At 45.2% G+C, this 27255-nt stretch overlaps 1 protein-coding gene across 5 annotated transcripts in view; it reads left to right on the top strand.

Moving 5' to 3' along the window:
• The window catches only part of LOC147017723 (semaphorin-6A-like), an 89529-nt gene that overhangs the window by 32711 nt on the left and 29563 nt on the right, over positions 1–27255 (top strand). For 4 of the 5 annotated variants that reach the window (XM_085847564.1, XM_085847566.1, XM_085847567.1 and 1 more), the window contains 7 exons: positions 5543–5663; positions 5919–5979; positions 17696–17758; positions 18316–18417; positions 19756–19846; positions 21612–21728; positions 21889–21977. In XM_085847564.1, the coding sequence (XP_085703690.1) occupies positions 5543–5663; positions 5919–5979; positions 17696–17758; positions 18316–18417; positions 19756–19846; positions 21612–21728; positions 21889–21977 (644 nt within the window). Of the gene's footprint in view, positions 1–5542; positions 5664–5918; positions 5980–17695; positions 17759–18315; positions 18418–19755; positions 19847–21611; positions 21729–21888; positions 21978–27255 lie in introns of those variants that run through there. The other variant, XM_085847569.1, reaches the window with a different exon arrangement.

Here is a 27255-nt window from a genome sequence, read left to right on the forward strand (position 1 = left end):
CGATTGGAGCGAAGGAAGAGCAGCAGATATTGTCAGGGAAATTTGTCAAAATCAGATCCAGAATAGATGGAGTATCATTGGTTGAGATCCGGGTCGGGAAGTTGACCGATTGAGTCAGTCCCAATGAGTTACAGAAAGCTTTGGCAGAGGTGCCATGGCAGGTGAGAGAGGTACCCACACCTAGCCAACTGGCGTGATGACAATTGAAGTCACCACATAAGAGGAAGAGAGAGTTTGGATGAGAAGATAGAAGATGGTCCATGTTTTCAGATAGTGAGGTGTAGATGGTGTAGGTTAGGGGGACTTGGAGGATTTGACATGGATTCTGGACACTGTTCCATTGTGGAGGTGGACTGCGAGGGGTAGGTGCAGGCCAAGGTATGGGGATACTAGCTGGTAGTGTGACATGGTATTGGAAGATGGTGAGTCAGGAAATAGGGCACCAGGGCTTTGGGGGTTCCTGGCAGGTGAAGGCTGTCAGAGGTGCCAGGAGAGCATGCTAGGTTCAGTGCTATGCGAGCACAGTATGGGGGCTAGAGAGAGCCACCCCTTAGTTAGGAGCGCCAGAAGCACACACAGGTGAACCCCGAGGTCGCTGGGTGTCCTCTACCCCTGATTGGAAGCAGGCAAAGAGGCCTAGTAGTAGTCACACTCCCCAGCCAGCGAGTTATGCCTGGTACCACCAAATGAAAAAGAAAATAAGGGCCTTGCCCAGGTTTAATAGAATGGAACAGTGTGCCAGGTCTGGAAAAATGGGTCATTAGGATCATTCTGGCCATAGCAGGGTTTATTGCATTGTCTAGAGCTAAAAGTAAATGGTTAGGTTCGATGAACTCTCCTCTGCACCATTCATGCATGACACCTGGTACGAGTAGTGTTGATGGGAGAATTTGTTAACAAGGGCCAGGCTAGGTCACCCTCTCCAAGTGCCAGAGAGGCCACCAGTATGTCATGAACACACATCCACGAAGATAACAGTTGCGTAAGAAACACACCATCCTGTCTGTAAAAGAAAAAACAAAGAGGAAGGAAGCAAAAAAAAAAAAGAGAGAACTTAACCAAAACAAGTCAGGCAAGGATGGTTAAGGGTACACTCCATCTCACCTGGTCTGAGGTCATCACACCCATTTACATCCTCAAGAACACCTCCAAACTGCATTTGCTTACGATCAATATCACCGTGCCACCATTGCTGTGTCGCCTGCTGTCCAATGCAGGGCTTGTTGCCTGTCGCTACTTGTGAGTTGGCCATATGGGCCGAAGCATTTTTGTGGGCCATTGAGGCCAAAGTGCTTTTGTGGGCCGTTGTCTCATGCCATTTTGTGGGCTCAGTGGGCCGAAGAACTCTTTGTGAGATTAGGCCACTGGGCCGACTGAACTCACCTAGTGAGAGGCCAATAAGGCCACGAAGTGAGGAAACCCTCAGGGGTGAATGGACAATAGTGCTGGGAGGGGGCATGAAGGAACGAACACGTGAAAGAACTTTGAACCTTTGAATGTTCTGCTCCTATGCCAATATTGGTGTTAAAAGTAAAATTGAATGCCCTCCCATTCAAATCCATAATTGGAATGTTAAGTAGTGTGCATAAAGTGGGAATTTGTTTTAGATTGGTGACCTGATACACTAGGATAGGGACATGCCAATCTTACTGTGACACTTTGGTTTTTGGAGTTAAGTGCTTCCCGTGTTGTGGGTTAGAGTCAATGGGAGATCTGTGCTGTATGTTAGACAGGGCCATTGCCGTGGGCTGCCCCAGATGCAGGCTCGGGAGAGCCTCGGGAGAAAGGTGGGGGGTAGTGTTACGGAAATGGCCCTTATTAGGCTACTAAATATAGGATTAGCTCAGATCCCCCATTAAATGCATGTTTAGCTTGGTTGTTTGGTAAAATGGATGTTACATGTGTGTCGGGAGGTGTAAGAGGCTGTTTATTGTTTGTGCGGTGGTGGTGGATCGGGAGCTCCCTCTTCTTCCTTCCCCATCCCAGACGAGGCCCCGCCCAGTCGGCTGAGAGGGTGTGGCCAAAAAGATGAAGTGAAACTGAGGGGAAGAGTTTGTCAGCTTCATAAAGGGGGAGGAGCCAGTGTTTCGAAGCGAGCAAACAAAGGAGGTACAGTGTGGAATCTGCCGGGAGAGACGCTGAACCTGAGCGCGCCGAGTCTGCATTTTTGACAGTAAGAGAGGCTGCCTGCACGTCGAGTCTGCCTTTTTGGGCAGTGGGAGAGGCGGCCTGCACGTCGAATCGTCGATCGACTCTTATGAGGAGGTGATTCTGCCGTGAGAGAAACAGCAGTTGGCTTTGAGAGGCGAGCGTAGAAAAGGAAAGAAAAGGTGATTCTGCAGAGAAAGAAACTGAGAGGATGGAGTTGAGAAGTCGGGCTTCGAGGCGGGAAGGCAAGAGAGGAAACGACGGATCCTCCGACGGTCCTTACTCACCTCACTGCTCGACACGTTTGCCTATCCGCTTGCCGGAGCCCGGCACCTCGATTTGTGTCTTGTCTGGTGCACAGGCCAGGCCTGGATTTGTATGCTGGACCTTGAGAGAAATCAGCTGAGGCCCATTGTCGACCTGACGGTCTTGTGCCGTCGACCTTACGCGGGGTCAGAGCGCGCGGAGACGGCGTGCGGTGCGGAAAAGGAAGGTGAGCGCCGTCTCGCCACGCGGCGTGTTCGAGTTCGAGCTGGGGGCTCGAATCCGTGGACGTCCGCTTGTTACGAGTGACATTTGTGCTTTTGACACTTTCCTCTCGTCCATGAAACCTCACCAAGTACTCTGTCTTGTCTGCATGCATGCTGTTTGTCTGTCTTGTCTGCACGTTGTACAAGGCATATCTCGGTAGCCACCCCCTAGAAACCTGTAATCCGTAGTTCCCTCGTTAAGAATGGGTTAAAGATTGTTCATAAAAACATTGTCGTGAATCGTTTGCTTGTGTCGTATTCCCCGATGTTCCCCAATAAATCTGGTTGGTTCGTATGAAGTTGCCGCTATGGATTAGTTCGTGTCGCGTCGAGGAACGATCCGTTCGATCAGCATATATAACCAAAATGGTTACAGACTGGCAGAAAACGCTCGGCATCTGACAAAACCAGTCTGTAACCGGGGTTCTATTTCCCCAACTGGTAAGGTTCAGGATTACATTGGTACCGCGATTGAAGATGCGTGACATGAGGCCTGTGCTGAGCCAGCCGGCATTATAAACCCCAGAGACGGCGGTGGTGAGGGTGGTGCCAAGATTCGGGCGAGAATCCCGCCACCCCGGATCCGCAACAGTGTGTGTGTGTGTGTGTGTGTGTGTGTGTGTGTGTGTGTGTGTGTGTGTGTGTGTGTGTGTGTGTGTGTGTGTGTGTGTTATGTAAGTTATAAAAGAGTTGTGGATGTTAGATTAACTTAATGGTAAGAATTCAGTTAGTGTGGATATCAAAGATGAGTTCATTAATTGGTTAAGTTGATTTATCTGACTATGCACAGGTGTAATAAGTCAAATGGTCTCCTCCTGTGTCTGCTTGCTTGTATGAAATTGCTTTTAGAATTAATTACTGTCAATTACATAAGTAAAGCTAGATTGAATTATTAAAATATTTGACCTCAAAACAAAATATTTGACCTGACCTCAATCAAACATTGAGCTTGAGGTTCGAGACCTCAAACATACTATCGACTATCGACACAAACACGCTATACTCCTCAACCACCTACACATCTTCTTTACCTTCCTCAAAATAAAACAAAAATAACTAGAATGGCACTTCAACAGTGCATAGTCTCGCCTCGTGGGTTCATGCTGAACAAAAACGCCATCGTTAACTGCTATTACGGCCCATATACCTATATCATCCATGTACCTGATTATGTCACATAGTTTATTGGCATGTTATGAACGTCACAAATTTAATTCTTCAATCACATCCGGTCATAGATCAGATATATGAAGTTTCAGAATTTTTGGGATAAAAATTCCAATTCAACTGATTATGGCTGGAGTTTCACTTCACCGATGATGTCATCATTATCACCCTATATACCCCATTGGGGGTTGATGACATATGCCAAGTTTCAATCTTTTTTTTTTTTCCTTTAACCCAATATGGCTGCCATTCCATGTGACCTATGAACGTCATAAATTAAATTTCTCACGCACATCAGGTCGTAGATTGGATATATGAAGTTTCAGATTTTTGGATTTTTGGATGACATCATTATTATTACCCCATATATCCCATGGGGAGTTAATGTATGCCAAGTTTAAATTTTTTTCGTTTAGCGGTTTCAGAGAAAATTATGTCCAATTTTTTCCTTTAATCCAATATGGCTGCCATACCATGTGATGTATGACAAAGTTAACAACGAGAAAGGCACTCGGTAGAGCACATAGCTCCGCCACGTCATGCCTGATCCACGAGAACATATCGGGCCCAATACATTTTTGAGATATCATGCTATACAGTACTACATCGTTTTTGACCCTATCTCTCAATGGTGAAGAATCACTAAAAAAATTTAATAATTCTCGTATCCAGATCCGTCCACAACTTTTTGAGATATCGTGCACACAAACAAACAGACAAATAGACAGCGGTGAAAACAAAACCCCCTTCACCTTCAGTAGTGGAGATAATAAAATATTCTCCTTATGGAGTCGGACGAGACGAACGAGAACGGCACTCGGTAAAGCACACACCTCCGCCAGGCTGAACAGTTTACGTTTTGTATCCCACTGATAGGCCGGATCTGCATCCAGACGGACCTGAACGAAAATCTAATCGGCTTGTTTTTGTCGCGTCACCAACTCATCCACCTAGTTTTGTTATAACTTGTCCACACATTAAAAAAAATATCATGATGTAGTTTTTGGCCCCATCTCTCAATGGTGAAGAATCACTTAAAAAAAAAAAAAAACTTGGATCCGGATTCAGATTCGGATCTTGGCCAAAACCTAACGAATTCATTCTTGTCATACAACCAACCACCTATCCACTAAGTTATTCTTTTTTTTTCCGAATCCGTTCATAACTTTTTGAGACATCCTGCTCACAGACAAACAGACACGGGTGAAAACATAACCTCCGTCCACGTTTTTTAATTTTTTTTTCGGTGGAGGTAATAACAAAACAAAACCCACACCATGCTACCTTCCTCCATCCTTTCTCTGCCATTCCCTTGAGAGTTTATTAAGTGTTAGCACAATGTGAGAGGTTGAGATTTTGTTCTCAGGCCCAAATTGTTATTTGGTTTTGTTTCCTTTGAACAATTCTTTCACAATGAGTTTATCCAAACACTTACTAATGCTTGCATCATTTCCATCTTTTGATTTATTCTACCATTCCTTTTTAATTTATCCTGAGAGTTAAACAAACAATTTGATTTCTCCCCGTAGACAAAGGACACGAGGAGCTCACGATAGGACATGAAGGCACAGATTCCAATTTTCGTCCAAAGACATTGATAAAAATCAAAGGAGCTCAGTTTGACTCTGTGGTTTCTGGGTTGTTATATCAGCAGATGTCATATTACTCTCTTCACGTGTCATGTTCCACATGTACAGATATGATGCGCTTCCCAACCTTTCTTGGTCATGGTCCGGGTTCTGGGGTTCAAGGTTCGAGTGCTCTCTTGGATGTACAACTTCTCTTAAAGCTTGACCACTCGCTAATTGTCGCAGCCAGGTGGGTCATACTTTACGCTTGTTAATGTTGGCTCTTATTCTCAAAATAATACAAACGCTCACTTGTCTTCGAACTTTATGCATTGTGTTTGGTGTATAATAAATGGACTATGGTAGGTTAACTTAGCAAATTGATTCATTAACGAGATTGTCAAGTGCTATAAAGCGGAGTTGGGTGGGATAGGGAGGTGAGAGAGAGAGGGAGAAAGAAAGAGAGTGTTCACAAGTGTTCTGGGGGATGTTCGTGTCATGCCAGAGACCACATCTACTTCCTGGATACAAATGTTGGAAAGGATGAAGAACTGTTATTTACAAAGGTATGGTAAAATTGCATCATTGCCTGGCCTATTGTACTTTGAACCAGGTTTATCTTAAAGAACAGCTACTTGACATATAACAGTGGTTAAGGCCTTATAAATATTGGCCCCGGTCACATATACATATATATATATATACACACACACACACACACACACACACACACACACACACACACACACATGTATATATACAGTGCCTTCAGAAAGTATTCACACCCCTTGGCTTTTTTCACATTTTGTTACGTCACAGCCTGAATTTAAAATAGATTAAATTTAAATTTGTTTTCACTGACCTACACAAAATACCCCCGAATGTCAAAGTGAAAGCGCGTTTTTAGAAATGTTTACAAATTACTGAGAAGTTAATATCTGAAATGTCTTTTCTCAATAAGTATTCAAACCCCTGAGTCAATACTTTGTAGAAGCACCTTTGGCAGCGATTACAGCTTCGAGTCTTCTTGGGTATGTCTGTATCAGTTTTTGTGCATCTGGATTTGGGGATTTTCTCCCATTCTTCCTTGCAGATTTGCTCAAGCTCTGTCGAGTTGGATGGGGAGCGTCGGTGAACAGCATCTTCAAGTCTTTCCACAGATTCTCAAGGGGGGATTAAAGTCTGGGCTTTGGCTGGGCCACTCAAGGACTTTGACATTCTTGTTCTGAAGCCATTCCAGTGTTGCTTTGGCTGTGTGTTTGGGGTAATTGTCTTGTTGGAACATAAATCTTCACCATAGTCAAAGGTCTTTTGCACTCTGAAGCAGGTTCGCCTCAAGGATTTGCTGTATTTGACTCCATTCATTGTTCCCTCTATCCTTACAAGTCTCCCAGTCCCTGCTGCTGAAAAGCATCCCCATGGCTTGATGATACCACCACCATGCTTCACGGTAGGGATGGTGTTAGATGGGTGATGAGTTGTGCTCGGTTTCCACCAGACATACCGGTTTGCATTCAGGCCAAAGAGTTCAATTTTCATCTCTTCAGACCACAGAATATTTTGCTTTACACTCTCAGTCTTTCGTTTGCCTTTTTGCAAACTCCAGGCATGCCGTCATGTGCTTTTTTTTTCTCAGGAGTGGCGTCCATCTGACCACTCTCCCATGAAGCTGAGATTTCTGAAGTGCTGCAGAGGCTGTTTTCCTTCTGGCAGGTTCTCCCATCTCAGCCAAGGAACTCTGTAGTTCTGTCAGAGTGGTCATTCGGTTCTTGGTCACCTCCCTGACCAAGGTCCTTCTTGCCCGGTGACTCAGTTTGGTCGGATGGCTCGAGGAAGAGTCTGGGTAGTTCCATATTCTTTCCATTTCCTAATGATGGAGCTCACTGTGCTCTTGGGAATATTCAAGACTCCAGAAATTGTTTTAAACCCTTCCCCAGATCTATGCCGCCTCGCAATTCTATCTCGGAGTTCTACGGGCAGTTCCTTGGACTTCGTGGTGGAGTTTCTGCTCTGACATGCACTGACAGGTTGATCAGCATCTCAAAGAGATGGGGATGTGCTAGGCATCTGCCTGGGGGATGGCCAGACGGAGGCCCCTGGAGTACCGACAGAAAGTGGACGCAGCGACGCGCTGCTCTGGCGCATGCTCTCATACCTGACCTGACCTGATGCACTGTCAACTGTGGGACCTTATATAGAAAGGTGTGTTTCTTTCTAAATCATGTCCAATCAATTGAATTAACCAGAGATGGACTCCAATCAAGTTGTAGAGACATCTCAAGGATGATCAAAGGAAATTGGATGTACCTGAGCTCAATTTGGTGTGTCATAACAAAGGGGTTGAACATTTATTGACTCGAGACATTTCAGCTTTGCATTTTTAATTAATTTGCAAAAAATTCTCAAAACGTGTTTCCAGGAAGATGGCGCAGGAAGAGAAACGTTAATAAGTAACATTGTAGCCAAAGGAAATTTGGAAATTGTAATACCCTCTGAAACTACCACCAGGTTACGCTGCACGGTACACATTTACATAGAGAATTTATGCCCCCTCCCAGCCCCCCACACCTCCGAGTGAGGCTGTGGACACATAGCCTATGTTCTCCCCCACACAAAGTTGTGTTTGTACCCTGAGTTTGGAGTTTGTAGCTTAAAAGATGTGGCCCTGCATAAAACGCATACAAACAGAGAGAGAAACAGAGATTTTTGCTTCTTACAAGTGTAGATGTGTAAAATATATATCGGAGAGGGATATCGTGTTCTGGTGTAAGGGAGATCGTGTGAAGGAATGAAGGGGAGAAGAGAAGAAAGCAAATGGTGGGTTGACGTGCTGTGGCGGTGTGGAGTTTGAAGAAAGCCTGTGTGAAACAAACAACAGTTTCCTGGTGTGAAAGAACATTACACTTACCAATGATGGAAATCCATACCCACAACTTCAGGTGTGCGAATGTTGTGCAAATTGCTGCGGCGCTATCGCACTACTTTTTTTTTTTATCGCGCCATTGACATGGACTTTATGCAACGCCGGGATGATGTTAAGATTTGCTTGCCCCGTCATTGGCAACTCCGACATGCAGTCTCAACTTCAAATACATTTCATCGTTGATTCGTTGTCCAAATTTATTTCTTTTCTTTTTTTCTCCGCATGAAAATCGATCTTAACTTTCTTCAGGCCATCGATCCCCATTTTGGCAAAGCCAAAAATTAATCAGAAGCTGCATTTTGAATGCAAAAAGGCCGGACCCTTGAGACGGAGGAGCAAAAAGAATCACAATAAAGAAGAGTTCAAGAAGTGCAAGTTTGTCTGTGACTGATTTCAACGCAGTTTGAGCATGAAACAGAAGTTCAGCAGAGATTTGTTAGTGAACAAACGGATGGAGAGAGTACATCAAGGCAGACACAAAATTCTCTCCAGCATTAGAGAAGGTGGCATTCGGCTGTGCACAGACAGCTAGCTGTCTGCCTAGTGGGCCTCCATCAATTATTATTATTATTTTTTAATATACGTCCATAAAGACTTAAACAACCGCATAACATAAAGTTAATGAAGATGGGTTTCAAAAACGTTCATCCTCCGTCTCCTCTTCTCCCCACAACTGTGAATTACCTATTCCGAGAGGTAATCGAGGCCAATAAGGTGTAATTTTGTGATGTTTAATTCCATGAATACTGCAAAACTCTTTGTACTCGAAACTGATAAACTGGTTTTAATTTTCTGATAGAATTTCATGCAGTAATCTGTGGGTGGAAAATACAGTTGTTAGGCCTCTAATGATGGACTGGGTAGAGCTGCAAGACAGGACAATTGCTTCTGTCCATCGGGAACATTCATCGACGATACCGAGGATGTATTCGCCGGTGGGAAATGGACGGCACACGTCAACATGGATGACCTTCCACGGATTGATTGGCATGTTGGGAATTTGTAACGGTGCTATTTGATTAATTTTGACCGTTATGGTGTCCTCCCCGGAAGGCAATTAATGCAATTAATTTAATTCGTACAATTCATGACATAACGTTCCCCATGATCATCTCCGGAAGCCGTGACCCGTCGCTCCACAGCCGTAGCAACATATAGACGTGCTGAAACGTCTCGTGATATCCCCAGATTTTGTATTGCGTTGTTTCCACACAGGCCGATAATGAGTTTTGTTGATCACTATGACAGCCTTCGTGTTTGAGTTATCAACTGTCCTTTCTCCGTCTGTGTGGCTTCAGTCTCGGATACTTCCATAGCCCGAGCTACTCGTGGCAAGGTGTCGATGTTGAAATCGGCTCACGAAGGAGACGTCGTTGCAGGCATGGCGATGCATACTTATCTATGATTTCATCTTTTATGACCTCATCGGCGTCACAATGCTCAAAATCGCACCTTCTCGCTAACTGCCGAAGCCAAGTAACGTCATCAGCGATCGACTCGGACCGCTCCTGTCAGACTTGGTGAAACACCAGAAACGTTCAAATGAAACATTTTGCCGAGGTTCAAAGTGTTCATTAAGTTTTGCGATCGCCGTGTAAAAATGTTTTTTTTTGTGTGTTTTTTTTTAATTATCAAACTTTTAATTAATTATCAAACTTTTTTTTAATTAATTATCAAACTTCACACCGCCCATCATGTCAACCACCATTTTCCTTCCTCCCTTTTCACCATCATTCCTTGTCCCCTTTATTCCGTTACACCAGAACACCACAGTAGATGTACCAAATTCACATTGTTTATTACTTCTTCTCCTTCTCTTCCCTTAATAAGGGGTGAAACCCAACGGTACCAAGCTTCTGCCCTGCCTCGACCGCAATACTCGTCCACTTCCCCCTGTCCTCAGCCATCTGTTTCCACTCTCCAACCACCCCCATCTTATTGATATCCCTCCTCACACAATCTTCCCATCTTAAAACCACGGTCATCCTCTTTTCCTCCTACCTAGCTCCCTCAATCTATCTGCTCTCTTTTCCATTCTCTTACCCCATCCGCACCAAGTGTCCAGCCCATCTCAGCCGGCATTTCATCAATCCGCCCGTCAAGCTCATCTGCACACCAATCTCCTCCCTCAGTTCACACATCCTTCTGTCCACCCTCTTCACTCCCTCAATCCTCCTGACCCAGTTGTGCTCACAAACCTCTGTTGTTGTCTCCCTGTCAGTGTCACCATTTTGAGACCGTAAAGGTGGGCCGGCATCACACAAGTCACCATAACTTTCCCTTTCAATTTCTTTGATATATTTCTGTCTGCCATTGCTCCCTCCACCCTCCACTCATTTGCACCCGCCTGCATCCTCTTCCTCACCTGTGCCACCGACTTACCATTCTCGGTCACTGTTTCCTCCAGATAATTGGATTCGCTATGTATGCTAGATATCCCTTATTGTCGGGTTTTGTGTGTGTGTGCGTGTGCGCGTGTGTGTGTGTGTGTGTGTGTGTGTGTGTGTGTGTGTGTGTGTGTGTGTGTGTGTGTGTGTGTGTGTGTGTGTGTCTGCAACGCAAGGCTCCACAGCACAAACCAGCAAACCGATTATTTTTTCAAATGGTAGTCCTTCAAAAATAGGGTGTCTATTTACCGTCATTTTTTATGAGGAGTGCCAGTTGGCAAAATACGCAATAGGAAAAATCTTGCCAGGCAGAGGAACAATTGTATGTGAACCAATACGTCTTGGCAATGAATCTTCGTCGGTGGATCAGTCAGAATGAAAAGCATCGTATCCAGCGCTTCGATCCTAGCGGATCCCTCGTCGCCTACCGGCTTGTCTACCTGTTTCCCTGTCTGATTTCCTTCCCTTCTAACCTGATATACATTTTCACCTCTGCCACCAAAGGTGAAGGAGATTATGTTTTCACCCCTTTCTGTCTGTTTCTCTGTTTGTTAATTGCCGGAATCCTTCGGATTTTGGCAATTATGTTGGTCGGTTGTGTGTGCCATTCTGTGTCTGTCTGTCTGTTTGTGTGTTTGTTTACCCTGTAGCAGCCACACCGTTTCCGCGATCATGACCAAACTGGGTACAGACGTCGGCCATGGTCCAACTTCGACACTCCTCGTTTTTGGTGAATCTAGGTCAAAGGTCAAGGTCAAGGTCACCAAAAAACCGAAATTCTTATTTTCGCAATAACGTCCGCTAAAATGGTCGTATCGACTTTAAACCAAATCCAAAATGTGCATCTTCCAATTCTGCATCCAACCATATGTCTCATCGGGGTGTCACACCAACACCCTTCTTAGCGGTCGGGGGTCGAATATCAGGGGGGTCGGGTTAAAAATTTCAAATTGCGATAAAATGCCATTTCAAGTCCGATTGACTTCCAAGTTATGATCATGACCAAACTAAGTGCTATAACTCATTAAACAGGAGCACTATCAACTTATAAGAACCAAATTGATTTCCAGGTTTTTATTTTTTCAGAGATCATGGAGATATGACAAAATTATTCTGGCAATTCCTTGCTCAACGAGCAATTTCGTTTGTTTGTTTGTGTGCAGGATATCTCAAAAAGTTGTGGACGGATTCGGATGAAATTTGGTGGACAGGTTCGGTTGTGTGACAAAGACGAATTGATGGGCTGACACATTCGTCATCCCCCTACCCTTTGTAAACCCCTGTTGCTCTTCGCTGATCTCCATCTCCACACTCTTTCTATTCTTCCCATCCACAATCCTCTTCAATACCTTCATGACATGACCTGGTAGCGTAATATCTCTGTGCTTCCCCGCATCTTGAACATCGCCCTTCCCCTTCCATAATCGGCACAATTAACCCTGTCCTCCAATCCTCTGGACTTGAACCCTCTCTCATACATACATTCAACAGCCTCTTCGTCCAACTGACTCCGACTTCTCCTGCAGCATCTATCATTTCTGTATGCACATTGTTAATGCCTGGCGCCTTTCCCTTCTTCATCCTCTTCATTGCTGCACCTCCTCCTCTGTGATCTCTTCCACCTCCACTCTCCCCTCTCCATAACATGGGAGCTCCAGCTCGCCGTTGCTTCCTCCCTGGGTCAACAGCTCCTTGAAATATCCTTCCCATACCTTCAATACTAGCCTCCAAGCTGGCACCATCCTTAATCATCATCCCTGTAACGAACCGATTTACGGATCATCTTCTTCTCACCATCCTCTGACAACTTGTTATACAAGTTAAGAAACAGTTGCGGCCTTTTCCAAGTCGAGGCATTGTTATGCAGGACAAAAAACAACAACATGGCGAATTTAGACCCCAGTGAGGGAGAGCAGGCTGAACAAGGATGCACCTGATAGACTATAATTAAATATGGCCGTTAATCATCTTCAAAAAGGGTGTTTTAATTAACCCAAACACCCAATTTTCACTGTTGCACTCACTTGGAATTCCCTTAGTATGCGTGCAAAGTTTCAGCCTGCTCGGTTTCATGGTTTTGGAGTTATAGAGGGGACGCACACACACACACACACACACACACACACACACACACACACACACACACACACACACACACACACACACACACACACACACACACACACACACACACACACACACACACACACACACACACACACATACACTGACATTTATTGGTGTATATTTATTTTCTTTCATCTTTCATTTTGTTGCCTTTTATAGCCTGGAATGAAATTACATTAAATCAGGCTTTTTACACCTTTATTTACACATCGTAACCCACAACTTCCAAGTGAAAAACAAATTATAAAAATTACAGAAAATTAAGCAAATATTTATTTTCTTCATAGTGTATATTGATGTTTTCAGATGATTATTTCAGTTAATGCTCTATGTATATATCATTCTTATGTCCACTTTGTACACGCATCTACTCTGAAATTAGTGTGTGGCGTAAAGTGCACGTCAGTGGCGCGATAAAAAAAAATGGTGCGATCGCATTTTAGTTCTGTCCAGAGAGACCCTGTTGTGTCCAGAGATGTTCGGACGGTGCAGCATGGAGGGCATTTGCTACTCGAGGGTGACCCAGCTTTTACTGCTTTTAAGGCTCGTAAAAACGACCTCGGTGTGAAAAACGGTTGCCTAGTCTGGGGCTGTTGTGTCGTGATCCCAGAAAATCTGCATTCCAGGATCATGGATGAAATCCATGACTCACCCCGGGATTGTGAAGATGAAGTCACTCGCCGGAAACCGTGTGTTGGTCAAATATTGATGCTGTTATTGAACATCATGCTCGACAATGTGAAATACACCTGCGAAAGCGCCACTGCGTCCCTGGGAATGGCTCGGTGAACCATGGCATCGTATTCATCTCGATGTTGGGTGACCTATCAATGGCAGCATGATTCTGATCATCACGGATGTGCACACCAAATTGATTGATGCCTATGTGACGTGCGGTACTACGTGTGGTGCATCAGCTACCACCATCAAAAAACTCGGGCATTGTTTCACCACTCATGGTTTGCCCGGAATGATCATGAGTGATAACAGGATGTGTTTTTCCAGTTCTGAGTTCACCGAGTTTACGCATCGGAACAGCATCAAACATACGTTTGTCAGCTCACTTCACTGTGCTTCGAATAGTTTGACCAAACGTTCGGTGAGAATCATCAAATCCGGATTGCAGTAACTTCTGGATGGAAACCTGGAGACAAAGCTGTCTCGTCTCCAATTCAAATATGGCATCATGCTACACTCAACAACCGGCACAGCTCCGTCCGAGTTGTTGATGAAATTTGTTCGTAGTGAGGAAGCGACAGTTGTGGAGGATCAAGAATTGTAAGGCAGTAGCGGGAGAGCATGTCACCACCCAGCACAAGCTGATGGTGTTTGTTAAACCCATGAAGAATAGAAGGGAAGACAAAGCATCACTCTGTACATCCTGGCACCCTTCCACTCACCCAAAAACCATGATGGGGGGGGGGGCTGCACCGATTGGCTGCTTGCTGCAAGGAAACCAACATGTTTGGACATCATGGAAAGGTTTAGTTCTCGACTTTTGTCTCTCTCTCTCTCCCGGTCTTCAAGATCTTTGGAATCTCCCGCGATGAAATCGAGTGTATGGGCCAATCTCTTTCACATCGCAGACACATCAGTTGTCTCCGTCTTCCATTGCCTTCTTTCTGGTCTTGCCCTCTGCTCTTTCCCGTGCTCCGCCCCGTCCTCCCTCCCCCCTCCCAGCCCCCACAGGCGAGGCGCATGCGGTACACCAGCAACTCCCAACCCCGTTTTGGGGAAACTCTCAAATTCCAGAATCACTGCCCACCTCCACTCATTCGTTAATCTTTCTTTCCCGCCTGTGGAACCAACTTACACATTCTCTTCCATCTCATTCTTCCTTCTGGGTCTTCTTCGCCACCATATCGGATCATCCCCAATGCAAAACCATAATCTTTTCTACCCTCGTTAACCCTCCCCAGCCCATTTTCCAATTTTACACTCTTACCTTCCTTAACACTTTCTGTATCCATCTTCTTCACCCCGTGTGTCCTCTCCTACCCCTCATTCTTCCCCACATCCCTTATTTGTCCAAGTTTCCCACTATTTTGTCCCTCAACCCTGCTGTTGGTGTGTTTCCCCCCTCTCTTTCTGCTCTTCCTTTTGTTCTGTTACGTTCTGATGCATTACAGTGCCGATAGAAACACCTCCTTTCAACATTTTCACCTTTTGTTGCTAACACACAACGTACAGCAAGGGGGGCATGAGACAAGAGGGGTGGGAGAGGGAAGGACAAAACAGTGGGGAACATAGACATGAGGAGATCTGTGGAAGGGAGAGGGATGGGGCGGGGAACATTGGGTATACAAGATGGACATTACAGGGACTTTCAGGAGGGAAAGCAGGGAATTTGAAGGAGGTGGGCTTGGGTGGATTATCGGGGTTAGAAAAGATCGAGGATTTGGATGGGAGAAGATAAGAGGTGGTGGGGAATGGCTGTTTCGAAGGCTTGGAGGGAAGAATGGGATTGAAGAGAGAGTGGGAGTTTACTCCAAAGGCGGGAAAAAAAAGAGGAATGAAAGAGTGAAGGTGAGCAGTGATTTGTGATTTTGGTATTTTACCAGAAGGGGGTTGGTGGCGGACCTTGAGCGCCCTGCGGAAATATGCAGGGAACATATCGCAGACAGGGCAGCGGGGGGGGGGGGGCTAGACCAGAGAGGAGACGGTAGAAGGCAGAAAGACCACCGACCTTCCTGTGGTGAGAGAGTGAGAGGCCCAAAGACAGCCTCATTGTGGGAGATGCCAATGATCCTAAATGCCTTGGTTTTCACAGCGTGAAGCCGAGAAAAGTCGGAGGCAGGAGCACCAGCCCAGAGGGTAGAGCAGTACTCCATCAGGCTGTGGACGAAAGCTTTGTATGTGAACAGGAGCTCAGGTGGGCCAAGGAATGACTTTGCACGACGGAGGATTCCCAGTTGGCGACTGGCTTTGGAGGCGAGGTTTGAAATGTGGCTTTCCCAGGAAAGGTCATGGCAGATAGTGAGACCCAGAAGCTTGAAAAAAAGGACTTCTTCCAGAGGATTGTTGAGAAAGTGGATGGGGGGGGGGGTTTCTAAACGGTCCTTTCGAAGAGACATAGTGAGAGTGTGAGATTTGTCCGTATTGAAAGACATGTTCCACGTGTTGGATCAGTTTGTGATTTTACCCAGATCTGCAGTGAGCGAAGAAGCTGCTGCTTGCCGGTCTGAGGGATGACAGATGGTACGGCAGAGAGTGGAGTCATCAGCTAAGAGATATAGAGGATTTGGCAGAGAGTCGGAAAGATCATTGATGAAAACCAGAAAAAGAACAGGGCCCAGAACGCTACCTTGAGGAACTCCAGCCTGGACAGGAAGAGGGGATGAAAGAACTCCATTTAGGGCCACACATGTTGACTGCGACAGGAGAGGAAGTCTGCGAGCCACGAGTGGAGATTGCCTTGGATACCAGAGGAAGAGAGTTTGGTGAGCAGAGCGGGGTGCCAGACCATGTAAAAGGCATGCGATATGTCTGGGGATATGGCTCTGATTTCATGTCTGGTATTGAGGATCTCCATCCATTGTTGGGAGAGCAGAAGTAACATATCCAGAGTAGAATGACCTGGTCTGAAACCAAATTGAAGATCGGAAATCAAGCCATTGGAGAAGAGGAAGGATTTAATGTCTGAAGCGATGATGGATTCCAGAACCTTGCTGATGATTGGGAGAAGGCTGATTGGTTTGTCGTTGCAGGGACCTATTTTTGCACCTTTTTATGCAGGGTGGTAATGTTTGCTGATTTCCAAGCAGATGGCAGATGACCTTGAGCAAATAAGAGGGTGAACAGAACAGAGAGAGGGTGGGCAAGAGCAGAGGAGCAGGTTTTTAGGACATGTGGGCTGATGCCGTCTGGACCGGTTGCAGAATCTGTGTCGAGGTTCGACAGCAAGCTCTACCTTGTCAGGAGAAAAGGACACAGATCCAGGGATGGTTGTGTGCGACTGGGTAAAGTGTGTATAGAAAGCGATGGGTTTCGGCCACAAGATTTTGATGCAAACACCAAGCCTTTCTGTGCCTTTCTGTGATCTGTGCCTTTCCACAACTTTATCCCAGAGGTCTTTTGAAAGCTCCTTGGTGCTCATGGTTGAGTCTTTGCTGTGAAATGCATGACCCAGCAGAGGAAACCGAGAGGAACAGCTGATTTTATTCTGAAATAATCAGAATCACTACAATTTAACACAGATGGAGGCCAATTAACTTGGTGTGTGATTTTGAAGATGATTGGTTCCACCTGAGCTAATTTATAATTGCTATTATTAGGGCGGTGGAGCCAAATCCAACCAAGATATTCCACTTTTGTATTTTAAATTAATTTTCTGAAATATGTAGAATTTGTTTTTCATTTGGAAGTTGTGGGTTACGATGTGTAAATAAAGGTGGGAAAAAGTCTGATTTAATTCAATTCAATTCCAGGCTACAAGACAAAAAGTTGAAGATTTTTAAAGGGCGTGTCTACTTTCTATCGGCACTGTCAATGCTCTAGCTTCTTCACAAGCATCCCATTTGTATACAACAAAACAAGATCCAAAAATACGAAGAGGGGAGAAGCGAGGGCTGAGAAAAATACATTTGAGTGGGAAAGACAAGAGCTCGCAAAACACTACTCGACACTATTTCTTTAGTTACAGTAATTACATCACACTTATGCTAACATGCACTATGAAATAACTATTGTAAATGATGTCCCATTTACTTCAAAGACCAGATCTGTAGACATACATATATACATACATACATACATACATACATATACATATAATGGGGAATTATTTCATTCATGTTGAATGGCTTGCTTGATTTCACTGAACTGTTCCTTTGTTTTCCTTCTCAGCGAATAACATGGGTAGCAACTGATGAGGAGAGGAAGACGTGCTCCATGAAAGGGCGGGACGAGGTGAGGTGAAAATGGCAGTTATTTGGGGTATAAGAAGTGACATTCTGTGATGTTGATGTGGCTTTGTTTTATTTAAATCCTGATGAGATGAAGCCCAGGTATATAGCACACACACACACACACACACACACACACACACACACACACACACACACACACACACACACACACACACACACACACACACACGTACACACACACACACACACTCTCTGACACACACTGACACACACATTGAAACACACACACACACACTGACGCACACACACACACTCTGACACACACACACACTGATACACACACACACACACTGACACACAGACACATACACTGACGCACACACACACACTCTGACACACACACACACACACACACTGATACACACACACACTGACACACACACACACACACACACACACACACACACACACACACACACACACACACACACACACACACATTGCCTTTTATTAGTATAGACTGATGTCATTAAAAAAAAATCAGATTTTTCTCGATAACTTTTGTTTTGTTGTAAAAACCTTCTCTCTTCCCTGTAGTCAGAATGCCACAACTTCATTCGTGTGGTGCTACCGAGAGATGGCGACCGATTGTTTGTTTGTGGTACAAATGCTTATCGTCCATCCTGTCGTTATTATCAGGTAACGATATTATCAGGTATCAGGTAACCAGCACCTGTTCTAACAATGATGTGGAAATCCACTGCCAGACTGCCTTCACATCAGTTATCTATCTATAATTCCAGCAATCTGTGTGTGTGTGTGTGTGTCAGTGTGTGTGTGTGTCAGTGTGTGTGTGTGTGTGTCAGTGTGTGTGTGTGTGTGTGTGTGTGTGTGTGTGTCAGTGTGTGTGTGTGTCTGTCTGTCTGTCTGCGACTGCCGTTTCTCGACGACTGCCGGTCCGATCGGATTGAAACTTGCCAGGAATATTGCCGGGGACCCGCGGATGTGACTTTTCGAGGTTTGATATCGATCGGACGAGCGGTTCCCAAGTTATGGCCATTTATCTGTCGGCCAATGACAAGACAAGGTGCTATGACGTCACGAACGACGTCACAATTAATGTTTATTTATTTATTATTATTATTATTATTTTGCACGATTGACGGTCCGATCTGATTGAAACTTGCCAGGAATATTGCTGGGGCCTCGCGGATGTGCTTTTCAAGGTTTGATATTAATCGGACGAGCGGTTCCCAAGTTACGGCCATTTATCTGTTGACCAATGATGACACGGTGATATGACGTGACGTCACAATTAATGCTTATTTATTTATTTATTTATTTATTTATTAATTATTATTTCTTTTGCACGATTGAAACTTGTAGGAATATTGCTGGGGACCCGTGGATGTGCCTTTTCGAGGTTTGAGAGAGAAAGGCTGCACATACTGGCACGCACCTACGGGCCCGTACTAGTTAGTGAAATGTTAGGTGATTTTCAAGTGACGAACTACTTACTGTTATGACCCTTCAATCCTAGCCAAGAATTGAGGTGAGTCAACTGAGGATACTCGAATGTGCGGTTTATTTGGGACACAACGCATGTGGAAAGTGGTGCCGGACTCGAACCAACAGTGGTCAAGTTCCAGAATCGCAATGAAGAATCATTCTCCAAAATGTATATATATATATATATAAAACTTATTACAAGGCGGAGAGAGCAAGCAAAGAAAGAAACACCTGGCAAGTGGGTTTTCTGGCCCTGGGAAATTTGGCAAACAACTGGCAAATTTGACAATTGATGAATGTTTAAATAAGTCAAATGTGCAAATATGGACCAATGGGGCCATCATCTGATATCCATCCATAACACTTACGACTTTATCTGGAGCAAAGGAGGGGGGGGGGGAGAGCGGAGGATAATAACAAAGATGGAGCAATGGGGTTACTGAGTTATTTTTATTTATCATTCATGATTTTCTTTAACTGAACTGCTCTTCTCGTTTCTTCCTCTTTCCTCCGACCTTTCAATTCCAGATGTCCACACTACAGCGTACTGGACATGCCATTAGTGGAATAGCTAAGTGTCCGTACGATCATCGCCAGAGCAGTGTTGCACTCTTTGCTGGTATGAGTTACATCTCGTACACAGGACTGCTATATACACCCATGGTATACATGATCTACATTCATATTATACCTATACACCCACATAAATTCCCAGGTAACAATAAACACATTCTTAATTCATTCCTCTACACTCACAGGTCGCAACAAACATGTTCTTTTGAACTTTTATCAAAGATAAGTGGAGCACACTCGTGTGCCTTTTTCACATGTAATAAAGTAATATTTAACTCTTATTCTACATATCATTAGCCTGGTGTCGGCTTAGCAGTTAAGGTGGATAGCTTGGGACCTTAGGGCCTTGAGTTTGAGCCCCTTTCAGCTGTTGAATTAACACCAGGAGGGGCTGACTCAACCTGTCATCCTTCTGAGGTCAGTGAAACGAGTACCAGTGTACTAAAGTAATCACCATCTGGGGTAACCTGTGTCGGAGTGGCGACCCGTCCAGAACTGTACACAATGAAACTGCCTCGGCAGCCCTATATGCCTTCACGGCACAAAAGGAATGGTATTGTATGTTATTCTACATGTCATAGTTAATCAGTGTAGTGAGCAACATGGATTCTAGACTTTGTTGATTCAACAAGGTTGTTCACCAATGTATTGCCTTTGAAACATTTGGATGCTCGAACAAACTTACGATCCTTGGAAGGTGGCCTGCTTTACAGGATTAAGATTCGGAAGAAGGTGTGCTGGAAAAAGTTGTGCCACATTTGGGTGAAGGTCATTTCTCACTGGTTGCAATCTCTTTAAATTTGCATCACAAAATGGAACGAGGACGTCCCAGAGCTCATGATGCTTGGCTTCATTTTTCAGGTTTACGAGAATGTAAGACCCATCGCTTCGCTGACAGAAATACCAATCTTTGCTGTGATGGCTCATCATTAGGGGAAGAAGAAAAGGGATTCCTGAGAGTGCGGGGATAACCAGCGTCTCACGTTGGCGTTTGCAGTTTCAACATGTACCCATGTGTACCCATTAAAAAACAAGCATAGAATTTAAAAGTCTTTTTGCATCACAAACCTTTCCGGGAGTTCCCTGAATCCACCGTAGTTGGATTTATTGAAATCCGTTAATCCGTTCTCAAGTTATAACACGACAAACAAACAAACAGACAAGCCGGTAGGCGACATGGGTGGTCGCTATATAATTGCATACTAGTCATACAGTTTTTGACGGATCGGGCTGAAATTTTTTTTTGCCAAAGAGGTTGATTATAGTGCGCATAAAAGCGCGGAAGCCGATTTTTGATTTTCGAAAAAATATAAATATATAAATATTTTTCGGATTTTTTTCAAAAATGTCAAAGTCCCATTGCTAGGCAGCGGTGGCGTCTATATCAACGGTGCTGAAAATTATACAACTAGATCCTGGTATGAACCTACCAGTCAAGTTTCATCAAAATCGGTTGACTCCTCTGGCCTCCAGAGCTGTCCATTACAAACAAACAGACAGACAGACAGACGGAAAACCTGAGAATAACGGTAGTCTAGCGACCACCCAACAGACAGACAGACAGACAGACAGATAGATAGACACGGCTCCTTATATAATAGAGGTGTTTCGAGGATCCAGCTGTGATGTTTTCAAGCTTCTGTGCAGGAACATTTCTCGTCGTTCTCTATAATTTATGTCTTTGCTCCTCAAGTAATTTTACGATTGTCACAGAACCCTGATGTTGTTGTGGTGTTTCCTGGTGTTTCCTTCAAATAATCCATGAGGTTGTTCTTTTAATCCCTGTATTTGCTCTGACCTATTGGTTGCAGGCGAGCAACTATTTTCAGCCACAGTGACAGACATCCTGGCCATCGACTCCGTGGTGTACCGCAGCTTGGGAGAAATGACTCTCCGTTCACTAAAGCACGATTCTCGTTGGTTTAACGGTAAGAGCAGCGTTAGGGAAATGTACGACACAGATCTCTCTACGGGGAGATGTAGGGCAACAACAGGAGTGGATCATTTTTCTTTTACAAAATGTCCTTTTTTTGCATTTTCTGATCATTTGCCTTACCTTCCTCTTTCTCTATCTTCTCTCGCTCCTAGAGCCACACTTTGTGGCAGGGATCGAATACAAGGATCACGTTTACTTCTTTTTTCGAGAGATCTCCATGGAGTTGGCGGCCTTTGGCAAGGTCATTCCTCCCTTCTTTCAATGTGTTCGTGATTGCTGTGTGTTATGTGCATTGCGGAAACTTGTCGAGAAACGGAATGTAGAATATCAAAAGAAGAGTAGAATATTTTCAAATGTAATTATCTGTAGATGCATGTATATTGTATGACAAGGTGCCCGGAAAGGACTCGGTGCCGCTCTTAAGTTTTTATTTATTTATTTATTTATTTATTTTTTGTATGCAAAAATCTCGGCTCATAGAGCAACGAGGTGACGAAGGGTACCGTAGAAAGGTAACACGATGGAGCAGTGGGACAACACGTGATCACAACAAGCAAGGGGTGAATCAACAAAAGGAGGGGAGAGGAGAACAAAATATACTTTGTAACCTGCAAGAAAGAGGAGTGGGTTCGGGAAGGTTCATGGGGGTATAAAATATCATGGTGCCAACTTGAAGGTGTAGAGTGCAGTGGGATTGAATGGACTGGCAGGCATTTCTCCGAGCAGGAGAAAAGATGGCCAAAGAAATGGAGGTGAGAGGTAAGTTTGAATTTTTGGATTTTCACAAGGAAGGGGTTTGTGGAAGAACATGTGTGACCTGGAGAGACTGGGGAGGGACAGTTGGCTGAAAGCCATAGCGAGATGAGTGTCCAAGCAGAAAGAGTATATTGGAAAGATAGTGAGTAGAAAATAGAGTTCATCATCTTATCTGCATGAGAGAGCAGCAGATGGGAGATACTAATAATTGAGAGCTTTGAGACCATTGCATTCAGAAGAAAAGGTGTCAAGTGGGAGAATTAGTACATGACGGCGGGGGGGGGGGGCGGGTGGGTTGCGGTGAGCAGTACTCTAATGAACTATGGATGAAGGTCATGCATGTTGTGAAAAGTTAAGTTTTACAATGACAGAAGTTATAGGAGAGGTGAATCTCCTAGCCTCTGACTGACCTTTCATTAGCTGATTCCATCTTTGCTGACAAAAAGAAAACATAAAAACATGAAGGGGACCAGGGCAGGAGTGGTGGTTTGGGATATCTGGGCCAGGGTAGCAGGATTTGTCAGGTCAGGTCAGGCCAGATTAGATCTATGGCTTGCTACAGGTACCATGTAAACCTGTACTAATCTGTTCCATGGTCGGGTTGGCGGAGACGAAACCTTCTCCCACTCCAGGTTTTCGGGTGAGGAGGGTGTATGACATGGACACCCAGCAGGATTAAAAACAAAACCTGTCAAAGGGTGGAGGAGCTCCTTGTGTGCCAACGGCCATCCATATCTAGTTTTTTTTTTCCTCTCAAGGGACACTCGATACCATTGACCAGAGTCGCAGGACCAGGCTTGATGGCAGAGCTGAGCTGTTCAGGGAGTTGAGGCGTAAAACTGTACGTGCGCTGAGGGTGGACAAGGAGGCCTATGTGGGAGGAATCTGTGAGGGGGTACAGCATCACCTGTGGTCAGGTGATTCTCGTCTTGCTTACAGGGAAATTTGCGCATTGCATTCCCGTCCCTCAGTTAGGCCTAGGTCACATTTGCCACGGCGGCCGTGGGGTCTCCAAAATCTGCGGCCACTAGCAATTATACGGCGGCCACAGTATTTCCACGGTCACACAATGTAGCAGTCACATACGTTTTTATTTTTCGGGGAGCCGCACGGCGTATTTAGAAATCGTGGAGACCGAAAACGTGGGTGTGCCGTACGGTCTTTGATTTGATGTCGCACGGTGACCTTAGGGCGTCGCTGCGGCGGCCATAGAATTTTCAAGGCAGATGCAAGGTGCTCGCAAAACGACCGCAGGGGGACCCCAAGGCGAACGTGCGGCCATACGGACGCTAACGAGTGGGTATATATATATATATATATATACCAGTTCTTTTTTTTACTGAAATAAAAATATCACAGTATATATAACTGAACATACTATAACTATAATATACCGTGGTGCCCCCAGAATCCGAACGCCCCATTGTTTGAACAAATTGGAATCCGAACAATTTTTTCGAGAAAATTTTGCCCTAAAAACCTAATACCTTTTAAAAAACCGAACACAATGTGGCGTTCATGTTTGTTCACGTGTCTCCCCCACCTGTTCGAGCCGCATCTTCGCGCTTTGTTCATTCAGTTCGTCGGTGGAAGTCCTCGTGAAAGCATCTCTCGTGTGTCGATCAATACTTTAGGCCTCAGTCACATTTGCTCTACGGCGGCCGTACGCCCTCTGAATTGACAGAAACGTGCGGCGGCCGCAGAGAAACTGAGGTGGCCTCAGGGTGGCCCTACGCCGTATGGCTATATTTTACAGGTCGTAAGGTCGCCGTGGAATTATAACGCGGAGTTATAACTTTTTTTCATTTCTACGTTTGCCGTAGAAATTCGACAAGCCGAAAAAAAAGAACTGGTAAAAAAAAATAATAATAATTAACCCATTCGTTAACGTCCGTCTGGCCGCACGTTCGGCTTAGGGCCCCCCTGCGGTCGCCTTGTGGGCACCTTGCATCTGCCTTGAAAATTCTATGGCCGCCGCAGGAACGCCCTAAGGTCACCGTGCGACATTAAATCAAAGACCGTACGGCACACCCACGTTTTTGTTGTTGTTGTTGAGGATTTAATGGCGCTGTCAGAGCCAGGAGGCTCTATCCACGCCACGCACCAGAATCTGATCAAACTCGCCTCCAGCCATAGCCCTTCAAAGGCAGATACATTTTAAATAGGTCTCCCACATTCCTTCAGGAATTTTAATACCGCCTTACAGAGTTGAGGGTGCTTCCAGTTCATCCGCCGCAGCATCAGCTGCAGGTCCAACACCCTTATCCCCATAACTCTTATACACCGCACGAGACGCTACCTCGATTCCCCATAGAGAGGGCAATTTAGAAATAAGTGGTTTAAATCTTCAGGTTTTCTGCACACATCACAGAACCCCGTTGGGTGACATCCAGTTCTATGGAGGTATGCATTTAAGCAACAGTGCCCGAGTCTTATTCTACAAAGTACTACCTGGTCCCTCCGGGAGAGCCTGGGGGGCTTAACAAGCGGAACCACCTCCGACTGCACCTTGTGAAAAACTCTTCCCTTTGTGCAGGAGTCCCACTGACATTGCCATTTTACCACAATACGGTCCTTGACCAGACTAATGATTTCTGAAGGTCCCAAGGGGATTTGGGTGACATTGTCCATTCTGAGGGCCTGCTTTGCCGCAAGGTCACTGGCCTCATTCCTCCCGATGCCCACATGAGCAGGGATCCAGCGCACACCCATGTTTTCGGTCTCCACAATTTATAAATACGCCGTGCGGCTACCCGAAAAATAACAAGGACAAATGTGTCCAAGAGCAGCGTCCAAAACCTAAAGGTTTTGTCGGCTAAAAAACAACAACAACAACTTCCGATATTTCGTCACGTGCCTTCAGTAAGCCAATAGCGAAACCCGTCATAATGTATTAACGTATTTACGATATATCGTGTATTCACAAAATATATAGTGTATTTACGAAATTACAATACGATAAATGGAATAATCTTTAAATAGTAACGTCAACTTTTCGAAACTTTAAAGCAAATGTCCGAATATATTTAAAAGTTCATGATAGACGCTCTCAAAAGGCACCGTCTATGTGAGGATGTGTACATGTGCTCAGTATTTAAGGCGATCCGGATCTTGTAGATACAAGAGCCGAGTCCGAGACATTAAGGTTTTGTCTTCACAAGAAGAAGAAGAAGAAGAAGAAGAACGCCGAGCTCTCTATGAGCAGCGTTCGCGACGCGAGATGCTGCTAAAAACATATGTGACTGCTACATTGTGTGACCGTGGAAATACTGCAGCCGCTTTATAATTGCTAGTGCCCGTACATTTTGTAGACCCTCCGGCCGCCAAGCCAAATGTGACTTAGGCCTTACCTCGTGTTTTCACCTTCATTTGTGATGTTTGTTTTTTTAATCATCTTGTGTTTTAATTAATAACAAAAAAAGCAATCCGATCACGTGGTGTGACGGACTGTCGGGCAAGGATTGAATTTCACAGCGAAACCGGTTGTAATTTGGAATATCCATGATTACGTCAGCCCGATGCGTTTGAGGACAGTGATTGTGGTTCTGCGGGCATCATGTTGATGAGCTGCCCTGGGGGCAGCGCTCTCGCAGAGTGCGCGAGCGATCGGAACCCAGGATGGAGCTCGAGCCTGTGTGAACCTTTGGATGTGGCGATTGTACCAGTTTACATACAATACACCGCCACCGAAGGTCATTTACTCATCTTATTTTACCTTAAACATGGGGAATTTCAGTTGAAAGTGTCTTCAAAGTGGGTTTTCTTTGGGTCCACGAACGGATTAATTCACTCCATTATTTCTTATTGGGAAAATATTTTTTGAATCCAAACTTTTTGCAATCCGAACAGCCTCCTGGAACGAATTAAATTGGGATTCTGGGGGCACCACTGTATCGGCAAACACCGATATTCCGATCTCTAGCGGTAGCACACGGTGGACGCACGGTCGACGCAGACTGCTACGGAGGCCGTACGTAGGTGCACAGCGGGCGTAAGGGAACCGTGTGCCGACCCTGCATTCCCCGCAGGTAGTCACACAGACCGCAAGGCCACCGTACGGCGACCGTGGAAATAGTGCGGCCGCCGTAATTTTTTGGGGGTTGGGAAAATTCATTTTTCATTGAGAAGAGCTTACGGCAGCTGCACAAATCACGCAAGCCCACCGTACGCCCTACGCACGGTCGACGTGGAACACATCTATGTCATAGCTTGGCTTGTCGAATTGCTACGGCGAATGTAGAAATGAAAAAAAGTTATAACTCCGCGCTATAATTCCACGGCGCCCCTACAACCTGTAAAATATAGCCAAACGGTGTAGGGCCTCCCTGAGGCCACCTCAGTTTCTCTGCGGCCGCCACACGTTTCTGTCAATTCAGAGGGCGTACGGCCGCCGTATCCTCGCCGTAGAGCAAATGTGACCTAGGCCTTAACTGCAGTTCGAGCAGAGGGTGGTGGGCTCTTGACAGAGGAGTCCAAAATTAAGGCCCACTGGGCTGGTTACTTTGAGCGGGGCTGGTTACCAAGCTGATGCACTAGCTGTTGAGTTGCATGTGAGGGGTGTTACTTTCCCTATTGCTGACCCTCCAATCAACTGTGATCCACCTTCGTTTGTGGAAACAGGCTGCGGTGAACCGGTTGAATTGGGGTAAAGCTCCTGGGATCTGTGGCATCCATGCTTAACTTCTCAAGGTTGGCAGAAAGGCTATACTCATTTCGTTGCATGCAGTTTTGTGCTCTGCCTGGAACACAGGCATCATCCCAAC

Source organism: Eptatretus burgeri, chromosome 11 (genome assembly GCF_056783735.1).
Source record: "Eptatretus burgeri isolate ZD-2024b chromosome 11, Ebu_testis_v1, whole genome shotgun sequence".
Taxonomy (NCBI): Eukaryota; Metazoa; Chordata; class Myxini; order Myxiniformes; family Myxinidae; genus Eptatretus; species Eptatretus burgeri.